At 33.1% G+C, this 23,413-nt stretch overlaps 1 protein-coding gene and 1 long non-coding RNA gene across 2 annotated transcripts; one reads left to right on the top strand and one right to left on the bottom strand.

Moving 5' to 3' along the window:
* The first annotated feature begins 403 nt into the window (after positions 1–403).
* LOC140432650 (uncharacterized) lies at positions 404–17,836 on the top strand. Its single transcript, XM_072520686.1, has 6 exons — positions 404–773; positions 5,396–5,522; positions 6,371–6,511; positions 7,884–8,169; positions 15,144–16,027; positions 17,450–17,836. The coding sequence occupies exons 1-6, from the start codon at positions 648–650 to the stop codon at positions 17,803–17,805; spliced, it is 1,920 nt and encodes a 639-aa protein (XP_072376787.1). The 5' UTR covers positions 404–647; the 3' UTR covers positions 17,806–17,836.
* Positions 17,837–20,225: 2,389 nt separating this feature from the next.
* On the bottom strand, positions 20,226–22,178 carry LOC140441513 (uncharacterized). Its single transcript, XR_011951010.1, has 2 exons — positions 22,010–22,178; positions 20,226–20,521 (listed from the first exon to the last, which is right to left on the bottom strand). It is a non-coding gene; the product is annotated as an uncharacterized lncRNA (long non-coding RNA).
* Between the last annotated feature and the right edge of the window lie 1,235 nt (positions 22,179–23,413).

Below are 23,413 nucleotides of genomic sequence, written 5' to 3' on the forward strand. Positions count from 1 at the left end.
ATAGGTTCTAAGCTTATAGATTAACTGTAGCAATTAGTAACATATGTTTATTGTACCTAATTATTGTACAAAATATTGTTTGTGTCAATGGTCACTGCAGCCGAGACACATTAATTTAAATAAAACAAAATCATAATAATCTTCTCTTCTTTATACTAAGACTTCTTAAACAATGTGTGCGGTTATAAGAAAATTATGTGATTCAAATATTCTAGCTACTTTTAGTTAGATATAGATTTTATTAGTTTTGAAATGACTTATACTATTTATTATAGGTACATCGCCCGTAGTAAAAAGGTCATGCGTATCTAGACTAAATGACTTCGTTGGTTATACATCGAGATAACATTTTGTAAATATTAAGGAATGTTTAAAACAAAATCATGAATGTATTCCACATGTTTCCATATCAGTAGAGCTTCGTGCTGATACAGAGGAACCCAATAAACATAATGAAACAGAATCATAGTCGTAATTCATAAACAAATTATTTTCCTGATAATGTGTAATCAAAGAGATAAGAGATAAGTGTACAGTATAGCGATTGATCATGCTGCGTCTAAAACCTTTAATAATAATCACCTATGTGGAAGTTTAAGAAAAAATGTCATTTCTTTAATAAATGATAGGAGTTCGAGAAAAACGAGATGCATAGAAGTGTCACTTTATCGGAAATAGTTTCGTCTACTTTTACGAACAACGCGGAAGATATTAACAGCAGCAAAAACAGAAAGGAAAAATTTGTCACGAAGATCGGGATAGGACTAATAGAGGTAAGATAATCATTTCTATTTTTGACGTAAGCTTTATTTGTATAAATACTTATCTGACCAAATCAACAAAGATAATGGCATTGTACTTCAAATTGTGGAATATTTATTTAATTACATCAAAGTATAATTTTTTATTATGATCAGTTTTTCTCCTTTATATTTTTTGTATAAAAATAGAGAACATTTGTTAACATTCTACATCTCTTTAAGCAGTCCTTAATCTCAATCTTACGCGTTAGCCTCCAGATATTATCATATCTGCTACGGCCTTAGAAGTTTGCTTTTGTATTTAAATGTTTTGTTTTTGTTTTTCCTGCTAATTAGATATACGATATATTTGTTTCTCCTTTTATTAAATATAATTCCATCATATTATTGGTTTATCTAGAACTTATTCATGTAAAAGTAACACTTTAAATAATATCAAAAATAATTTTATTAAAAGATGATAATACAAATTAACTTATCATCAGAAAGAATAAAAGAATACTGCACGAAAATGACTTATGTTAAGTGGTCACCGAAATTTCTTTCTTCTTATGCTGCCTATCCGCCCAGGAAATTAGCGATCATCATGGCTAACCTAACTTTGTTTACAGCTATTCAGAATAATCCGGTTGTAGACGTATTGAACAGCTTTCTCAGGTTTTGAAGCTGAAGCTAAGACATCCTTAAGCACTTCTACAGTGAAAAGAAGGTTGAGGGAATTTGGTCTGTCCAGCAACATGACCTTTGTTAACAGCAGCACATCGACAACGCCGACTTGCCGAGTTTGCTGCAGACCACGAGCACTGGACGATAGAAGACTGGAAAAATGTTTTGTTTAGCGATGAGTCCAGGATGGTTCAGACGGACGCATCAAAACCTACAGAAGACGTGTGGAACGATACGCTGCTTGTGTTTGATGAGCACGTGTTGCTTTTGGAGGAGGCTCGGTAATGTTTTGAGTAGGCATTTTATTTAAAGGCCGTACTAATCTCGTGTTTATTGATAGAGGAGTGTTGAATGCTTACCGATTCTTCTTCTGTTGGTATCATAACCCTAGATGGGTTTTTGCCTGTCTGGCTATGTTCTTCCATTCAAATCTTTCTTGAGCCCTTCTCCTCCATTGTCTTATATTCATGGTTTTTAGGTCGTCTTCCACGTCATCCAATCATCTCGTCCTGGGCCTTCCTTTTTTTCGCCTTCCTACCGGCTTCCACTGTACCATCTTTGTCGTTTTCGTGTTTTCTTGTCGCTGTCTTGGGCTGTGAACATGTCCCAGCCGTGACAGTGTTTGACTTTTCACAAATCTTAAAATGTCATATCCTTCATTCAGTTCATTAACCTCGTCGTTTTTCCAGATTCTTCATGTGCCGTCTTTCTCTTGTACTGGGCCATATACTTTTCTCAGTATCTTTCTCTCGAACGTCCTGAGTTGGACTTCCTCTTTTTTCGTCATTACCCAGGATTTACAACCATAGGTTACTACGGGTCTAATCAAAGTTCTGTAGATAGTCATTTGGGTTCTTTTGTCTAATAATTTAGATATCATCAATCTTTTATTAGCATAGTATGTATGATTTTCACTGGAAATACGTGCATTAACTGCTACTTACGAAATTCTCTTCTGATTTATTTCTGTGCCCAGATATGTGAAGGCATCCACACGTTCAATAGTATTGAATGTGTGAACTATTGTTCAATAGTTCAATAGTAATTGTCTATTGCTATATTATTTTCATTCTCAGGTGTTCTTTTGATGGACATCTATTTAGTTTTTGTTTTGTTAATTTTAAGCCTTCTTTTTTGTGCTTCAAGTTCAATTTCCTTGAACGTTTCCATTAGTCGTGTCTTGCTTCTACTAATAATGGCGACATCGTCTGCATATGCAGTAATTTGCACCGTTGTGGTATTTTTATGGCTGGCTACATTGGTTTTTCTGATGATTGCTTCAAGAACTAGGTTAAATCACATGGTTGAAAGTGCGTCTCCCTGTCTCACCTCCATGTTGATGTCAAACAGGGGAGACAGTTCTCCATCTAATCTAACTACGGCTTTTGAACACTGCAACGTCATTTTTATGAGGCTGATATATTTTTTGGTATACCTAGATTTCGGAAGTCTTCCAGCATTTTGTCTCCTTTCACACTATCAAAAGCTTGTTTAAAGTCTATATACATATTATATCTTCTTCTTAGAGTGGCATATCCCTACGGAACGTCGGCGACTACCATGCTTATAATATTTTTATACTGATCTCGGTCTTGCGCTACGTGTAGCAATTGGTCCGCTGTCAAACCTGTCCACTACCGCAAATTCCTCAACCAAGAGAGTTTCTTCCGTCCTATCCATTTCTTTCCTTCGATTTTACGGTTGACAATTAGCCGAAGGAACTCATATCTTGGTCCTCTGATTATATGTCCAAGATATTCTAGTTTACGCCTCTTAATAATATTTAATAGAGTTCGTTGATGTCCCATTCTTCGAAGAACTTCTTCGTTTCTGGTTCTGCTAGTCCATGGAATTTTTAGTATCCTTCGATACAACCACATCTCAAACGCCTCGATTTTATTCATGATATCGGCGTTTAAAGTCCAAGTTTCACATCCATACAAAAGTACAGACCACACGTAACATCTTATAAACTTTTCATGGATTTCCAAATTTAATGAATTATTGGAGAATAGAGTCTTGAATTTTTGAAATGAGTTTCTTGCCTGTTCAATTCTACATCGAATTACCTATATAGTTCTATGTAATATTCATAAGCTTTCTCTTGTATTGTTCTAAGTATAAATATGTTGTCTGTGGTGGCTCTATTTGGTCTGAATCCATTTTGATAATCACTAATTATATTTTCGGAGTATTCTGACAATCTAGTGTAGATAATGCCAGAAAGGATTTTGTATATTACATTTAGCAATGCAATTGGTCTGTAATTTTGGCATTCCCTCTTACCAACTGCCCATTCCTCCGGAATTTGCTCCTTGGTCCATACCAACTTTGTCAGGTAATGGATTCTTCCCCAGAGTTTGGGTCCTCCATATTTCAACAGTTCTGCCGAAACTCCATCCGTTTCTGGCGCTTTACTGTTTTTTAGTTTCTTTGTCATTTGAACTACGTCTTCATAACTCGGATTTCAATGTGCTGCTCCACCGTAAAATGTATTGTCTCGTTTTGATCATTTCCATTGTCTGCATTTAGGTTTTCCTCAAATAATTCTTTCCATCTCATTATAATTTTTTGTTTCTCTGTTAGTAGTTCTCCGTCCTTGCCTTTGCATATTGTCAATGAATGCTTACCGATACATTACCGATATTCTAAACGAGCATGTAATACCTTTTGCTGAGTTTATAAACGAAAACTTCATTTTTATGCAAGACAACGCGCGGCCATACGTAGCCAGCATGTCGTGTGACAAAAATGAATTGGCAGGCTCAAAGCCCAGATTTGAACCCAATTGAGCATGTTTGGGACCAACTCAAACGATGAGTAAGAAACAGAATGCCTGCTCCAATAAATTGTGAGTAGTTTCGGTTGATGCCCATGGAAGAATGGGAAGCTTTTCTCAAGACGGTAAAAGTCGTCCCAGGAACGCATTTTAGCAATATTGGCAATATAATTTTAAAGTCTTCTACTTTAAAATATATAATATATGTTTGAATTGTCAATATAAATGAGTCAGATAAAATTAAATTGTTAGAAGAATTTTTCACCAATAACAAAAAACAAAATTTGTTTAATTTATTAATCTTTGTATTTTGAGAACGATTTCCGAAGTGGAAATTGAAACATCAATAAACTTATTTAAACTTCAATTGTGGCTTATTCCCATTAAAATAGTAATTGCTTTAAGATGCCACAAGAAAATTACTTCAGAACAAAATATAAAGACAAAAGTCATAAAAATGACTTACGATATAAATAATAGAAAATTGCCAAGAAAATCGGTGTGTAAAGATCTTAGTGTGCAATGAAACATTTTAAGATGATAGCATAATTAAATTATACAACTCCTTGGTTAGACCACACCTCGAGTATGCTTCTGTAGTTTGGGTACCTCATGCAGAAGTAAATATAGATTTAGTTGGAAAGGTATAAAAAAATTTTTAAGATGCCTATATGGTAGAAAATATAACTTTTATTTGTTGCCTTACAGAAGTATGCATGAAACTTCTAAATTTGTAACACTGGAACAGAGATGGAGAATGCAAGCAATGCTGATTGTATATGTTGTCGTGAATAAATTATAACAAGATTTATTCTTCATTTAGTACATAAAGTTCTTAGTACCTAAGATTAGCTTAAGGTTAAGTCATAGAGGGCTGTTTTGTTTTTATGAGACAGATTGCTCGCCTATATACAGCATGATGAGGCAGTGCAGTGTAATTCTAAAAAACAGCAACATAGATATCTTTAACACCAACACCAAAGCCATTTAATTTAGCTTTCTACCTACTTCAACCTCTATATCTTAGTGGGTATATCTGGCATAGATACACCGAGATAGGGATCTCTTTATCTACACGTATATGTGTGTGGCTGTATATATATATATATATATATATATATATATATATACATAGCATATCACAAAAATTATTTATTATAACGTAGTGATCCTAATTTCAATATTTTAGCTTTTAACCTCATCTTTGTACCAGTGTTACGGAATAATTTTTGCACAATTGGTTGATGGGGGACATTATTCCATAGAAAAAGCATCATGGACAACGTTTTTATATATAGCAGCTTGGAACCTAACAGGTAATAACACTTTCTTTTATTACTGCAGTCATAATTTTTTATGACTTTTACTAAATTTTACTAAACTAATAATTCTGTGTGAACTAGTAACATCAGTTAAAGAATTACCAATAATACAAAAACCTGCTAGAGACATATTAAATTACCAATTAGGGCGTCTCCAGAGAAACAGGTAGCAAATAGACAAGAGGATGAAAAAAAGGTTGGAGAATCCAGTCACGCAACAAAATAGAAGAAGAATGACAGACCATCCAGATAGAAAGGAATAACTCCAGCTTTTAGAGCAAACAACAACTTAGGCAAATATATTAAAAACAACAAGAGCCAAAATAAAAAGCACTTACACATTGGTCAAACTGGTAGAACTTTTAACAAACGTATAGCAGAACATAAAAAAGCTTTCAATAATAAGAAAACAGATTCACCTTCTAGATCATAATCGTTCGTTTAATGACGAATTTCAAATTCTTCACATTCAAAATAAAGGCCTTAAGCTATCTTTATTAGAATCTATGGAAATTAACAAATTAAAAAACACATACATAATTCGAAATGACCAACTTGACACAAACAGTTCTCCCCTCCCCAACCTATTTAGACAAAGACTATAAAATGTAAACTCATATCAAAAATATATCACTTGAGAAAGGTACTCTGCCGAAACAGCTGTAGTGATAAAATATTATAATAAATTTTGTGGAAGTTTTGAAAACAAAGTTTTCAGTGTTTTATTGTTAAATAAAATGAATTTCCATCAAGTAACGGTCGAATGTCGAATCCATCACTCATTTAAATTTATTAAAAAAAAATGTATTATTATAGCAAATCCATTCTTTTATTTATTGTAGCACCATGGTCAAATTTCTTAATAAATCAGCTAGAACAAAGGCAGTGCTTTCCATACAAAGTCATAATAACAGTATGTACTCTGTTACTGGCAGCCGGAGTTGTGATTCCTCCTCATTTTATTATATATGGAATATTTGGTGGTAAGTTGATTAGATTTTGAGCAATATATTTTTTTAAAGAGTATTACACTATTATTAGTATTTTGATAAATATTACAAATATCCGGTAGTGAATGGAACACCAAATGAGCCAAAAAATTTATCTAAACATTTTGGGGGCAAAATTTAAGTCTCAATATTTTGGGACTGTTATAAGCCTAGGCTAGTGAGGAAATGTCAAGAGGATCTCAAGAGGCTAGCGAAACATAATAGTGTCACAATGTCATGGTTTCCAGGACACCAGGAATACATGGCAATGAAAGAGCTGATGCATTTGCCAGAAAAGCATCAACTACAAAAAAATTAGTTTCAGAGCTGGTCGTGGAAATGCCAAATATCATCGTTCGCTACCGGAAAAAAGCCTGGATCCGAAGGCAATATAATTCTCATTGAAAAACAATCCCATCAAACACAAGACAAAATGTATATTGGACAGATACGTGCTAATACGGTTATCTCAGACCATCATCATAAATAAGCTTTTCTTCCTTACATTAAAGGTATCACTGACACAATCGACAAAATTCTTAGATCAAGAGGAATAAAGTCAATATTTACCACCCAACAAAAACTTTCATCTCTTGTCCGATCAGTCAAAGACAACATTCCAAATCAACAACACGGAGTTTATGAAATTCCTTATGCAGACTGATACCAATCCTATATAGGCCAAACAAATCGTAGAATCCAAAATAGGATTTATAAACATTTCATTTCTGTTCGCAATTCCAATTTAATTTCAGCTCTAGGTCAACACCATCTTAATACAGGTCACAAAATTGATTTTGAAAACTCCAGAACCATAGCCCCCACCCGCTTCTATAAGCCAAGAATTATCCGAGAAGCCATAGAAATTGAAAAAAGGCCAAATTACCTCAATAAAAGAGATGACAGCATACGGTTATCTTAGACATGGAGTCCTCTCATAAAGAGAATATTCCCCGCTCTACCTTCCAATCAAAACCCTACCATCAGAAATGTTCGCGCTCCCCCAATCTCCGTGCCAATCTCTAGGCTAACCCCCACGCTAACCGCTACCCAAACCACGTCACCATCGACGACATAAATGAACCGTCCTCTGCTCTGTTCCCAGTAGCCAAATGATAGGAATGCATTGGTTAGTGATCAGTGTAGTAGTGTCTGGGGGCTAAAGAGACCTGAAAAAGCTCGGCGCAATGATAATCGACGCAGTTCAACCTGGAAAACTGTCGTTACTAAATTTGTTGATCATGTTTGACTCTTCAGATTTTAGCTTTAGATATTTTTGCTAGAACACATGTCAAAAGGAAAATTGCTAATATAATATTGAAATAATAATCATTTATTTAGTAGTTACAGTTATATTTAATTTTAGGCGCATTTTCCAATATAATTTACACTCATCTCAGACATATAGCACGAAGAAGATACAAGAGTACAGAAAGATCCTTCGAAGGTAACATACAGTCTGCTAGAGCGATCAGCTTGTTGGTCATGCCACATGTTGTTCTGCTTCTTATTGGTAATTACAAAATACTGTATGTTTCTATGATTCACGCAGCTATCATTCTAAACATCATTCCTGCTACTCTGATTATAAGACTGCCCAAAGTTGATCCTGAGAATATGCCTGGGTATAGCCGTTACCAAACTCTTCCAATGTAAGTATGAGCTTTTAAGTTAGTTCAAACACTTGAAGATTGACTACAAGAAAAACTACTCAGTATTGTGTCATTACTGAGCTGAACGCTGTATAGTTAGAGGTCAGGTAAACTGTGGCCTATATTAGGTTACACAGTATACAGAGTGGACCAAATGTCAGGAAACGCCTAATTATCTCTTAAATGGTTCAGAATGTACAAAAATCGGGATACGCCCATTCTGCAATATGGCGATTACAACATTGATGATTGCAATGTTGCCAGATTCACCATTATTCTGTACCAACACTCTATATACTGTAATGAAATCATCACTTCAATACAAGTTCAACTACATGTATATGTAACATTTCGTATTTTATCTAGTCATGAAGGTCATAAAAAACTTCCCAGTACCAAATAGTTTTGAAGTAATTTAGTAAATTTAAAATGCTGTGATTTTGACATTAATTTATATAACTAACAATAGCTTGACGTTTACTGTTATTGGAACAGGCTGGTATCTTAGCTGTACTATTCCAAGATGAAAACATGAACCTGCAGGTGATGTCGCTCTTACATCGCGTGATTTGTGCAGTAGATGACACAACACCGATCAAGCTGAGGGAACCAGAAATGCACATAAACCATCTTACTAAGAACGAAAAATTGCGCACTAGGATGGGTAATCCTCTGCACAGGCAACATCCCAATGAAGTCAGTCAAGATTATGTCGACGATATTGTCGGCTGTATGCAATAACACAACACAAAAACTGGTAATTTTTCAAAACAGGGGTTTAAAGTTTGTGTACCAATAATTTTGTCTTATTTGTTTTACTACATGGATTGGGATTTTTGAAAAAAAAAAAAAAAAAAATAAATTTTGGTTTATTTGGGAGAGCGTTAAGTAGCCTTTAATGAATTGTAACACAGACTTTTAAATTCAACCCTTATTTTGAGTTGTGCCACTATTGCACATCAACATTTTGTCTTTCTAGACTAATTAATGCAAAGACAAAACTGGCATTTTTTTGTTATTCCTATCAACTGAAATAAAGGTTCAATAAAGAATACTACAAGTTACTTAAATGAGAAAATGTGTTTATTAGACGAACAAAATAAAAATATATATATTAATAATAATAGGAAAAGTTATGATTAACAATGCTTTTAATGCCGGTAGAAATCAGCGTGAATTGGTGGAACACTCTTGTCTGTACAAAGGCTAGTAAGGTCTTTTTTCTTCTTTTCAGTTATTGTCAGGTTGCCTGTGTAAGCCTTTTCTAGTTCTATATTATCCATGCTTTCTAAACCTTTTCTTTTTTTTGTTGGTGCAACTCCTCTTGTGCAACTAAAGTTTTAAAATAGTAGTGAGTACCAGAGCTTTTTTTTACATGAATTTCACAAACATCGTTGAAATGAAAAGTATTTCCTTGGATATATTCATTGAAAATTGTCGCTGTTTTAGTATTTAACTTTTTCAGGTTAAAAAAATGATTATTACATAATTCGTATAATTCGAATGGTTGTTTGCAACGAGCAGTTTGGATTAGCATAGCGTAATGAATCGGTAGATAAATAGGCCCCCTTTTTAAAGCATCAGTTTCAGGATATCCGAAGAATACGGCGATATATCCATAGCTCAAAGGATTCTAGTTTCTTCAGGGTGGCTTCCGTTGTGGTCCATGCCCCTGCTCCATAGAACAAGACCGGGAAGACATAGCACTTGACCAGTCTTAATTTTAGTTCCATTGAGATTTTGCTTGTAAATCACTTTTTCATATTGTTGAACGCGTTTCGCACCACAATTATCTGAGTAAAGTATAAATTTCAAATCGTCAGAATCGGTTTTTATAGATATGTGTTCCAAATACATGAGCAGGCACGAACCAATTTCTAAGGCACCTTTACTGCCTACTCCTTCGTGCCAAATATAGCTGTGCACCTTTCCCAGTCCCTTTTTTTTGAAGTTCACTTATAGGGAAATGACATGTTGATAGCTTAGATTTATAATAGAAAGCGGAAACGTCTCCTTTTGGTGACGGTAGAGCAGCTTGTAGGTCAAAACAAGAACTTTTTGCAAGTTAGTTACATTCTCTTTGTCAAGTTTTTTTAGCTCCCGGCTTAAGTTTTTCTTCTTATGATGATTATTATAAGTAAGACTATCTTTTCTTCACTGCTCGAATATTTATCGAATGCAACAAAAGAATGCATAGTTAACTCTTCTTCTTCTTCTTCTTCTTGAGCCTTAATTTATCCATTGTTGGACATAGGCTTCCTTCAATTGCTTCCACGCTTCTCTATCTTTTGCAATTTTCATCCACTGCTTTCCAGCTACAGCTGTTATATCGTCTATTCATCTCTTTTTGGGTCTTCCCACGCTTCTTTTTTCTCAACTGTTTCACGAGGTCTCCAGAATGTTACTTTATGAGACCATATGCTGGTGTCTTGTCTTGCTACATGTGCTACCCATTGCCATCTCAATGTCGCTATTTTTTCCATGATGTCGGTTACTTTAATTCTTCGACGTATTTCGGTGTTAAGAATTTTATCTCTGAGGCTTATACTTAACATGTCCCTCTCCCTCTCCATAGTTAAATATATAATTAAAAAGTTTACGATATAAACCAATTTTTACAAATTCATCATTGTCTCTTTGGCAATCAGCTTTATAATCATTGTACAGATCTGTCAATTTTTTGCCTAGTTTTATATATTTTTTGAGGTACTACTTCGACAATAGTGGCTCTCCATTGTCGGAATTGAAGAAAGGTATTTACGAACCTGTTCATAGTTTCGTTACAAAATGTTTTATGTATGCTATGTTTACCTCTTTGATCGTTGCTTGTTAAGCCACTTTCCGTCTTCCCAATAATAGTTCAAATACATCTATTAGTAACTCCAATGGTGGATATAAAAAATCTTTTGCACACTCTTTTTTTTTCTGATCACGGTTTTCCAAATAAAATGCATGATTATAATCATGGCTTGATGTGTTACCTTTATCTGCATATCGATATGTTGGTTTAATTATAGACATGGATCTAAGAATATCACTTCTTTGTTAATTCATATGTGCCATTGACCAATATTTTTCAAAGATCTGTGTTCTTTCTTGTAACGTGAATGTTTCATCACATTTCAGTATACATTAATTGCAAGATGTACCTAAACTGCGAGTCTGTACAAGATTACCGTTAACATTGGTGTATTTTTGGCCTGAATTTCTAAGAAACTTTCTGACATTTCTTTTCTATTGGTCCGGAATAGCCTTCCTTTTCCTACTTTAAGGTTTATTCATGGTCACGTCTTCAGGTACTTCAGTTTCCACATTTTCATCAGAGACCTCTGTAAATGTAGACGATACATCCTCATCACCATTCATGTAATGAGGGTGTGTATAAGAACTAAAATGGGTTTATTTTTTGTTTAAACCAGTAGATGTACTCAAAAAATGGTCTAAAGTTTTCTACTAAATCGATTGTTTGGAAGAGATATTCACTTTTTTTCTCATAACCCTTTGAATCTGACATTTTTCAAACAATAAATTTATTCCTTTTATTTAATGTGACACAACTCCAAAATTCTCAACGATACAGTTTGAAAATATCTAAAATTGTCTGCTATAGAGGCATAACTCAAAAGTGCCGGTATTGCATGGAAACTTAATATTGACAAGGTTCGACTTCCACAACTAAAAAGGGCCAGTACTGCAAGAAATAATTTATCTCAACTGACAACATGTCATAGCGGCACCAGTGACGGCTAGCGGACATTTTTGCTATTATTATTGTGCCAGTTTTGCAGGTCAAAAATAAGGCTTTTTCAAGCCCTCTGGTGATGTTATTTTGTCAATTTTTGTGTTAAGCCACTATTGCATACAGCCAACGATATAGCGTCGAACTATTGGCAGACATCAGGAAAGATGTTCCCTGAAACAGAAGGTTCATTACTTGCCATTCAGAATCTGGTTATACCAACAAAAAATTACCTTAAATATATCATCAAATATCCTTAAGTCCAAAACGACAAATGCCGATATGGATGTCTAGCCCAAGAAACCATCCAACATCTTACTGGGGGCTGACAGGCATTTGCTGCAGCTGAATATAAGAAACGGTATGGTTCAGTAGGGAAATCCTTCATCAAGAAGTAGCTATCAAACTTTGACTTCTTCAAGCTAACCATCTTCCATATTATGAATACGTCTCAGAGAGTATGCTTGAAAACGTCAACTTCAAGCTATATTGGGACCACACTGTGCTCACAGATCAAATAGTAGTACACAATAGACCAGAATAAAAAAAGATTGAGACGATCAGGCGTTTCTAGTTTTTTTTTATTTTTTTAATCTGTTCTGACTACGTAAAATCAAAAGTATTGTACATGGTTGAAGTGCCATTAAAATGAATATATCAATAAAAGTGCAATATACCTAAAATGATACCTACAAAGTGACTAATGACATGAAAAATGTAAATCTGGCAATATTACAAACATCAAATCTTCATATTGCAAAATAGTTGTATCCCTGTTTTTGTATAATTCGAACCATATATTTAAGAAGTAATTAGGTGTTACCAGACTCTTGGTCCAGTATGTATAGTTCACTCGAGATCTTTAAAAATAGTAGAGAGATTGGACAATTTTGGATAAAAGACAAATTTTTTAAATTCGTCAATAAAAATAAATATTTCATCAACAGAGTATTTGTAGATTCGTTAAACAATGAAACTCCTGTCATAATGATAATGACTATGTAGTTAAGAAAAAACAAAATACAGGTTTGTCATAAATTAAATCACGCATTCCGGGCACAAAAATAAATTGATTGAATCCAACTTACCTTAGTACAAAAGTGTACACAAAAAAAGTTACAGACCTTTGAAGTTACAAAATAAAAATTGTTTTTTTGAATTATCTCCTAAACTACTTGACATGTTGTAATAAAAATGGAAAGGTTACGTTCTTGTTTTGAAAGTATTTTTCATAAAAAAACAACAACAAAATCTAAGCGCACAGAAAAATTTTAAGGGGGGTGTTTAGCCCTAAATCCCCCCAAACTTTTGAGTACGTTCAAATTAAATAAATTTTGTGGCATCATTAGTTTAACACATTATTTTTAAAACTTTTTTGCCTGTTATCACTTTTTCAAAAAACTAGTTTTTTCCTAGTTGGCCATAAAATTACAATTAGTTTCTACGGATACAATAATTACAAACAGTTCCATCAATAATAGTCAATAATTTGATGCTATCATTTATTGTGTGAATAAGATTAATATTAAAAATTTTGATATTAAAATGGCCTACACATTTCAGAAAATGGCAGATATGCATTTAACTTTGGGTAAGTTGGATCAGATTAAATGAATCAGAATTAGAATGTCAAGGAAATAGTGCAGCAGCAGCAAAGCCTTATGCGGTAAAATACCCCAATCGAAATACACCCGATAGACGAATGTACCCGTTTCCCGTCTTTTACGGGAAACGGGTACATTCCAACCGCAAGTTGCTGGCAATAGTGGTCGTCCAATAATGGATGCAACTGATGAAGACATTTTAGAAATCATTGAAGAAGTCCCTAGAACAAGTACAAGGGTAATAGCTGCTCAGCTAAATGTTCCTCACGTAAGGGTTTGGAGGCGTTTGAAGGATCAGCTGATTAAACCCTATCACTTAACAACGGTTCAAGAGTTATTGGTTGAAGATTATCCTAAAAGGATTGGATTTTGCGATTGGTTGTTAATGGAAAATTTTATGTATTGTTAATTTTATTAGAAATATTTTGTTTACCGTCGAGGCTACCTTCAGTAGAAATGGAATAACAAACCATCATAACGAGCTCATTTGGGCCGACGAAAATCCTCACGCCAAAAAAACGACTCATCACCAAAGGACTTTCAAAGTTAATGTTTGGGCAAGAATTGTGGATTACAATTTAATAGGCCCAGTATTTCTTCCCAACAATTTAAATGGTGATAATTATTTGCAGTTCTTGGCAAACGATTTACAAGAGTATTTGGAAGAAGTGAATATTGCAATAAGGCAAAATATGTTGTTTCTACAAGATGGCGCTCCACCGCATTGCAGTAATGAAGTCCGGGAATACCTTTGCAGGCAGTATACTGGTCGGTGGATTGGAAGGGGTCGTGACCCACCTATTTGTTGTCCTCCCAGAGGTCCAGGTCTTAACCCCATGGACTTTTGCTTTTGGGGGTTTATGAAAGAGAAAGTGTATTCTGTAATAATAAAGGACGAACAACAATTGAGGGTTAGAATAATTGAAGCTGCAAATCAATTTCGTCAGAAAAATATAATTTTTCAGTGCATTCGGTTTTCCTTATTAAAACGATACCGAATGTGTATTGAAGAAAATGGGGGTTATTTTGAACATTTATTGTAATATCATATTTATAGAGTTTATAGACATTTTTTGTACTTGTTAATTTATTTAAGCCGTTTGTTTAGTTGCACGTAATTTTTTAAAGGTTAATGAAAAGGGCCGTAACTCAATAAAAACTGTTTTTTAAAAAATGTGATAAAAGGCAAAAATTGTTTAAAAATAATGTGTTAAACTAATGATGCCACAAAATTCATTTGATTTAAACTTACTCAAAAGTTTGGGTGATTTAGGGATGCACACCCCCCTTAAAATTTTTCTGTGCGCTTAGATTTTGTTGTTTCTTTTTTATGAAAAATGCTTTTATAACAAGAAAGTAACGTGTCCATTTTTATTACAAAATGTCAAGTAGTTTAGGAGATAATGCAAAAAAACACTTTTTATGTTGTAACTTCAAAGGGCTGTAACTTTTTTTGTGTACACTTTTGTACTAAGGTAAGTTGGATTAAATCAATTTATTTTTGTCCCCGGAATGCGTGATTTAATTTATGACATACTTTTAGAAACACCCTGTATATGTTAAACATGTTTTCATTGTACAACAAAAATATGTATTTCTATAAAACATAAATGAAATTATTTTGCTTGTAGATTTTCTCAGCAAATGAAAGAAATGAAAGTCTTCACTTCTTCCGGGAATACTTCAGATATAAAGCGTAGCGAATCCTTTTCTGTCAAAGAAGACAGTTCTTGTGATGAAACAGAAAGCGAAGAAGACAATGATGAATCCGATGATTTACTCATGCAAGAAGAAAACATGGCTTTTACCGATAGAATTACTGAGGGATATTTACCAACTTTAACACCAAATACTGTCCAGTTGTACTATAGCAATGCTGGCGTTAGTATTTTACCACAGATACCTGAAGAAATAGATGAATTTGAAGAAACAAACATTAACGTGATAGATCCCAAGCGATTGAGCAGAATAAGTACTGCGCTGGAAGAAATAAATAGAACAGAAAGAAGAGAAAGTGTTAAAGAAGCTGTAGTTTTGACTGAAGTAGTTCTAAAGCCCGAACCCATAAATAATATCGAGTATATTCCAAATTATAAGGAAAAACAGAACAAATTTTTAAAAGACGTTGACTCGGTCAAGAAAAAATCATGTTGTGCTTGCTCTCCTTACACAATATTTTTATGGAGGAGAAGATTCAGGTCATTAAAGGACTTTTTTATAGACTTTTTATTTAATCCGTTATTTAGAAGCCTCAGCGATTTGCATTTTTACCCAATTTTGTTTTCCAAAGTATCCATCGCTGTAAGTTATAACTTTTTTATAACTATTACACCGTACATTTCGCTCCAGAAAAATGATGGTTATAGGAAAGAAGATATGGCTGTTTTGTTGTCATATATAGCTTTTTCTTGGTGCCTGTCACTTGTGCTGTTGCCTGTACTGATTAAATTTTCTGCTACCAAATTGAGAGCAGCGTTCATAGTTGGACTGACATTATCTAGTTGCAGTATGCTACGTAAGTATTTTTTCTTTTTTTATAAAGGGTGTTTTTTTCAGGTATAGAAATATAAGTTGGTAACACTTTTTTAACTTTCGACCATTTTGACAGCTGTCAAGTCATTTATGTTAGATTAGATTTGGCGTTTCAGCATAAATAGACTTGACGCCTGAAGAACGCTTCCAAATTGTACAAATTAATTTTGAAAATTGTGGGTCTGTTCGAAATATGTATCGCGCACTACGTCCATTTTATGGTCACCATAATAGTCCCTCAGAGACCATACTCTAAATGATAAGATGCATCCACAGACACGTCGTACAGTGCGTACACGACACGAATCAGTATATCTGTTATCATGTACAGCAGTTGTATACGTGTCTATCCACTTTATAGAAGATTTTGTGGAAAGATCTTGCTTTGCATGTTAAAAAAATCCAACTCATGCAAGAATTAAAGGTACATCATCACCTAGAAAGGCTTAGATTCGTAGATTCGGTGAATTAATCCAAAACGAGATTGCCGTTGATTTCGATTTTCATTATTGAATTTTGTTTAGCGATGAAGCTCTTTTTTGGTTGAATGACTACATCAGAAACAAAACTGCCCTATTTAAAGTTAAGATAATTTATAATTTATAATTTAAATTTATAATTAAATCCTATACTTAATTCCTATACTTTTTCAAGAACCCAACTTTCCACCTGTGTCTAGTTTCCATTTTCCAGGTACCAAATATTATTAAAACATAAAGGGCCTTATATTAGAATCTTTTCATCACACCACTTGACACTGTATAGTTGGTTGCCTAACTATAATCACATAATTTTCTCACCACAATTTCATTTCACATACATAATTTATTACAATAACATTGATGGTTGATACTGTTATAATTTTATTTTATTTCAACTTTCACAATTTTTAAACAACGTTGGCTTCTGTCTTAAATAGACATATACAGTTACACTGACTGCTCTGTCACAACTTCCGTCATAACCTGCCAAGATTGTCATTTCAATCAGTTGCTTTAATAAAGTCCTCGTAGACATACCGTCTCAGGACTTGCAACTTAATGTAGAGTCATATGTCGCCATGTTACCAATCCAACGGTAACTTTACCATCTTAATTTTAAATTAGACATAATGTAAACTAAATTTTATTTAGTAATTTTTAAAGGGTTTTTACCCCCATATTTAGTGGCTACTTCCATGTATTAACTTGTAAGTATTAACCACATTTTACATTAACCTTAGTCAAAACTTAAATTATTTCATGTTCTTTTTAATTAAGTGGTTAAATACTTTTTAGGACACTGATGATGGAATACTTATTCCGAAAACGTTTCGTCATTTGACATAGCCCAACTGGGTTTTTTATATACCTTTTTATAAAGGATTTTATTCAAAATTATCAAATGTTTTTTTTATTTATTTTAGTACTTACCAAAAGAAAAATGTCGAACGACTTCATAACCTGGAGTTGTTTGCTGTTTGGTTTTGGATACGGCTTGTCAAGATTCTGTGAAAACATAGTATATCAAGGCTTCGCTGGTAAAAGAAAATATGCCCAACTAGAAGCACTTCTTAATGGTTTTTCAGGCATTTTTGTGATATTAGTTTATTATTTTATTTATATTAATGATTGTGATCTAGTCGCACTTTTTCCTTGGACTGCCGGTATTTGTTATTTTGTTAATGCCGTATTGTGGATTATTGTACCTATTTTTAAGATTATTATTATCTTTTTTAGAACTTATTTTAAAAAAAGAACGGATAGTTCCAGTATTTTTTGATAGAGAATGCAATAAAACTATTTATAAAATACGTATTTTTATTAATTTCAAATATTTATCCATTAGTACAAAAATCATTAACAACTATGACAGCTACACATTATTTGATATTAAAAGATTTATAAAGTCTATTAATATTTACAATGCAATTCGATCCAAGCTGTGTCTTAAATTAATGTGTTTGCTTTTTTAATGGACTGAGGTCTATTGATAGGATGGGATAATCTGATAGCTCTATCGGCGAGTCCGAAAACTACAGATTTCTTTTGAGACAAGGGATGATGAGAGAGTTGAAATTCAGATATCTCGACGACCACGTTTTATTGGTTGAATACATGAAGTAGTTATGGTGCTGTTTTTTCTATGTAAAGTCATGTCCAGAACACTTTCAAATCGCGACTGCATACATTTTACAATAACAATAATAACAATAAAACCAACACGGTAAAGAAAAACTATATGTCTGTCCCTTATATAAAAGGTTGATAAGAACAACTTGCAAATCTTCTGACTAAAAACAAAAATCCTTCCACTAAAAAAATCGCATATTGTGTATGAAATTCACTGCTCGAATTGTGATGGAGTATATATTGGACAAACCAGTCATCTACTTAACTCAAGAATACGTTCTCACAAATATGACAAAAAAAAACTCAACCGCCCTCACAAAACACGAAAACGAAAAGAAACATAAATTTGATTTTGACAAAACCAAGATCCTAAAAAGTGAACATAACAGGAAGAAGAGGGAGCTCCTAGAGTCTATACAAATAAAAAAGAATAATAATGCAATAAATGATAAAAAAAGATGTCAAAAATTTAAATAAGACATATTTTAATTTAATTAAAAAACACACAAAAAAATAATCTCAAAACGCCTATAATAGTAAAATAACTGATGGTTTAAATGATAAACCAACATCAATAAACAACATATTAAATTTTAAAATACATTTTACATGTAGTGACTTAGTGAGTCTGTCCTATGCTTTTATTATTATTTTAATAGTATACTTGGTATACTTGTAGTATACTTGTTAGCAACGAACTTTTACATGCCTGGTAAGTCAAAAGTTTTTCGTTTAAACCTTTTAATATCTTTTATAAAACGTATTTTAGTCAATGTTATTTCTTAAAAAAGGCATGGATTTCCTGCCGAAACGTGGAAAAAAGTAAATAAAAATGTCTTACTATCATGACAAACTTTTTATGAATCTAAACCCAAGAAAATCTACTAATATATATATATATATATATATATATTTAAAACTTATATGGTTTTAGAATTAAGGTATGGATAAGAAAAATTTTGTATACCAGTGAAAAGTGCGTCATAGTATTTAAAGTGATTTCAAGAACTGTTAATCATCAATAGATTTAAAAGGGCAAGTATAGGTATAAGAGTTAATAAACAATGAACATTAAAAATTTATTTGTAAGCGATTGTACCTAGAGATAAGTAGTAAAGATTATGATTTTAAGCAGTAATTTACATAATTTGATTAGGAAAAATAAAGAGAAATTGGTTTCTAAGACATCTGACAACAGTAAAGTTTGATTTCGGGGTAATCCAAATGATTGTATGACTTAGATTTTATTGTCAAGACCGAAGTGGGAAAAATATGTTTTGATTAGAGTGTGTTGATTGTAAAGGAAGAGATTTGAGGAATGAATAGGAGAGAAAACCGAGTAGGATTTTTGAAGAAGAAACACAAAGAGCTCGATTCGAGATTTGGATGTGAAAGGTTGTTTTTTTTTTTCATAAAATTATTAAAAAAAAATAAATTTTGGTGTTTTTGCAAGTTTTGATAAAAAGTGAATAGTGGGAAAAGTCAAGCAGTGTATTTTCTTTAAATACAACAAATTATCTCAGGCGAGGCTGTCAATGTTTTTTTTTTTGAGAGGCCACCAGATTTGGAGTGTTGTAAGCAGCATTTGATTGTCAATATTTTATTTCGACAAGAGATAATTTCTTTGGGCTAATATCAACCCTAGAGGAAAGTAGTTTGAACTAGGAGAAGCAGAATTTAAAAAAGAGGAAGCGCTGTCAATTTGCAGATCAAATTTTAATTTAAATACCAGTTTGTTGTTATCTGTACCCATTTTTAACCATACTTAATAAATATAGTTCTTTTAAAGTTTATTATTTTTTTATGATTTTATTTTGTTGACTACTTTTTTTGTATGGTAAACATGTTAAGTTCAATAGTTTGGTTTATGTTTTAAACATTTAGTTTAAATTCCGTATTCCTTTTCTTTCTGTCAAACTATTGTATATTATTATCTATTATTCATATTCATACCCACTCCCGATGTCCGATAATGAGCAACGTGGCCTTCGTATTGTCCTATTATTACGATCCGCTTATTATCACCTGAAATCTGTTTTAGATGTTTCAATCTAAATTAAAAAGTAAAAGTAAAAAAAAGTTTCCGAATGAATTTATTTATAAACACAATATAAATTTGAATAATAATATGTACGTATCATAATTTTTTAATATTCTATCCAAAATATATCAGAGTATAATTAAATTGGTTCCTCGCACTCATATCTTGAAGTATCTTTACAAAGAAATCCTTTTGGGCAGTCTTGAGGAGAACCTGTAATTATATATTTTCCATTATCATGGATACACTGAAAAAATTTGTTGTCCCTGTAGCATAAAAAACCTTTTTCTGAGCAGGATATTTCAAAGGACGACACAACTTGACTCTGAAATGGAAAAAGATATTTATGGTAAAACAAAATATACGGGAGATGTGATGTGGTGGACTGGAAATATCTATACGTATATGACAAAAATACAAATTTTTATTTAGCTTTGCAAACAATCAGGCTATGTTAGTCCACGACTCGTGAGATTTACAATTTATGATAAAAACGCTAAATGATGAATATAAAAGGAAGATAAAGGGGTAGAATGCGAAAACATGGAGTTGATTCCAGTTTACCCAATTAGCAACTTCTACTCAAATCCGACTCTCTCACCTTCACGCTGGTGTCCCATGTAAACCGAGCAACCCAACTGGAGATCCGGTATCCAACCCGGGTGGAAAGTTGTGTCGGGAACTGACGAGAGCTGGTAAAATAGCCCTCCGAAAAAGGGGTTTGGCGTTGAGTTAACTACCCAACCCTGTAAAAAACCTTTTGTTATGAGAGCTACAAAGAAAGAAACCGGACTGTCTAAACTACGACGAACTCGCAAACGAAATAAGGATAATGATTTAAAAATTTGTACGTGGAACGTAAGAAGCCCTTATCAGCCTGGAGCCACGGTTCTGCTCATACAAGAAATAAATAAAGCCAAAGCAGATATCATTGCTTTACAGGAAATGAGGTGGACTAGGTTAGGCATCCTGGCAAAAAATAACTGCAATATTTACTACAGTGGACACCCTACCCGACACTAATTTGGTACCGGATTTATTGTAAGAATCAAGGTCAAACATAGTGTAATTGATTTCAAAGTTATTGATTATAGGATATGTCGAATAATACTTAAAGGGAAGTTCGCTAATATTAGCATTATTAGCATCCACGCTCCAACGGAAGAAAAAGATAATGATGAAAAAGACATGTTCTATGAGGCACTAGAACGAGAGTTCTAGTGCCTCATATGCTTTTAATGCCAAAGTCGGAAGAGAGAATATATTTTCGCCCACCAACGGAAAAGAGAGCCTACACGTAGAATCTAATGATAACGGCCTTAGAATCATAAACTTTGCGATGTCTAAAAACATGGTAATAGCTGAGACACGATTTTCTCATAAAGATATACATAAGGGAAGTTGGAAAACTCCTAATAATGAAACGATTAACCAAATAGATAATAATATGATTATGTTATAATCATCGATGCAAGATACTGCTCTATTATTATTGATGATATTGGTCATTAATTTTCAAACTTTGTTTTATTCTTTTTATTAGGATAACTATGGAGTTAGATCATTTGTGAGAGAGTTTTCCTTTATCGATTATTTTATTTAACTAACGAAAAAAAAAAAAATAGGTAAAGGCAGCAATGGAAAAATCGTGAATATTAATATATATGTAAATGAAATAGTTATAAATATGTAGTGTGCAATTAGTAACAAATGTAATAATACCCTAGATCAAGACTTACGTGGCCGGTAAAGCTTTATAAATAAATTAATTATTGTTATCAACACATCAAAAAATCAATTGTGCCGTACTTACAGAAAAAATTAAAACTAAAACTATTGCACATGTAGTAAACTGTTTTATTTCCATTTCGTTGAACTCACGTACCAGAACAATAATATATTATTAGAAAACTATGATTCCTTTATAAACAAACCAATCTAAAGAGGTCAAGCGGGAAATTTACGCCTTTATCAATTTTACTGTGAAGTAATATGACTAATCATTGATATAACTTAAAAAGGTCAAAGAGCATCCACCAAAAAGTTGGTATTTACTTTATTATACTTACTGTGATACGTAGCAAGAAACATGAATAGCAAAACAAGAAAAGTGAGACAAATAGTTTCACTCATTAACTTTTTGGTTCAGACAGTCAGTGAAGCACACTGGTTCACGTCAAGAAATTATAAAGAAGTATAAAGTTCATGACTCCCCCTGCTATTCTTTACATAGTTACTGTGAGGCAGAGCCCCATGGATCTAAATGGAAGCAATCAACTATTGCAGATTTCAAAAATACATCGGATTTATAATGTTCATTGGTGTTTAAAATTCAAAAAACAGGATTATCAATTCCATATATAATAATTATTGTGATATCCAGCCGATTTTTTGTCATATACTGAGTAGAGAATAATTTAAATCTTATATCAGTGAATTGAGTTTTTCATCACGCAGAATGTAGAAAAAGGAATAGATCAGCTAATAAACTGGAAGGTAAACAATTTTTTGAGATTAGCTGAACCGATAGCTGATCAACGCTACAACGCTACAACAGAGGCAGATAAAGGGTGTTTTTTTTAGAGGTATAGAAATGTAAGTTGGTAACACTTTTTTAATTGTCGGCCATTTTGACAGCTATCAAGTGATTTATGTTAAGTTTGGTTTGGCATTTCAGCATAAATAGATTTGACGCCTGAACAATGCTTCCAAATTGTACAACTTTATTTTGAAAATTGTGGTTCCATGTGGCCATTTTATGGCCAACATAAAAGTCCATCAGAGCAAGTAATTAAATTAAACATGGAACGTTTTTGCACCACGTTTACTCTAAATAATAATATGCATCGACAGACACGTCGTACAGTGTGTACAGAAGTTGTTGCTGCTGTAGGACATAGCATACAGGAAGACTCGAATCAGTCTATCTTCCATCGTGCATAGCAGTTGGATACATCTTCTTTGTGAAAGATTTTGTGTAAAGATCTTGCTTTGAGCGCTTACAAAATCCAACTTATGTAAGAATTGAAGGTACATAATCACTAGCAAGGTGTAGATTCGTAGATTCGGTGAGTAGATTGCCGTTGATTCTAATTTTCATAAACAAATTTTGCTTAGCGATGAAGCTTACTTTTGGTTGAATGGCTACGTCAACAAACAAAACTGCCCTATTTGGAGTTAAGATAATCCTCAAATGTATGTTGAGAAACCATTACAT

This window comes from Diabrotica undecimpunctata, chromosome 1 (genome assembly GCF_040954645.1).
Source record: "Diabrotica undecimpunctata isolate CICGRU chromosome 1, icDiaUnde3, whole genome shotgun sequence".
Classification (NCBI taxonomy): Eukaryota; Metazoa; Arthropoda; class Insecta; order Coleoptera; family Chrysomelidae; genus Diabrotica; species Diabrotica undecimpunctata.

What these genes read in the sequence shown, in the direction of transcription:
- LOC140432650 (XM_072520686.1), top strand. Translation starts at nt 648, where the DNA reads ATGCATAGAAGTGTCACTTTATCGGAAATAGTTTCGTCTACTTTTACG. An exon ending in TCGGGATAGGACTAATAGAG is followed by an intron (nt 774 to 5,395) that starts GTAAGATAATCA and finishes TCAATATTTTAG; the next exon opens with CTTTTAACCTCATCTTTGTA. An exon ending in TATATATGGAATATTTGGTG is followed by an intron (nt 6,512 to 7,883) that starts GTAAGTTGATTA and finishes ATTTAATTTTAG; the next exon opens with GCGCATTTTCCAATATAATT.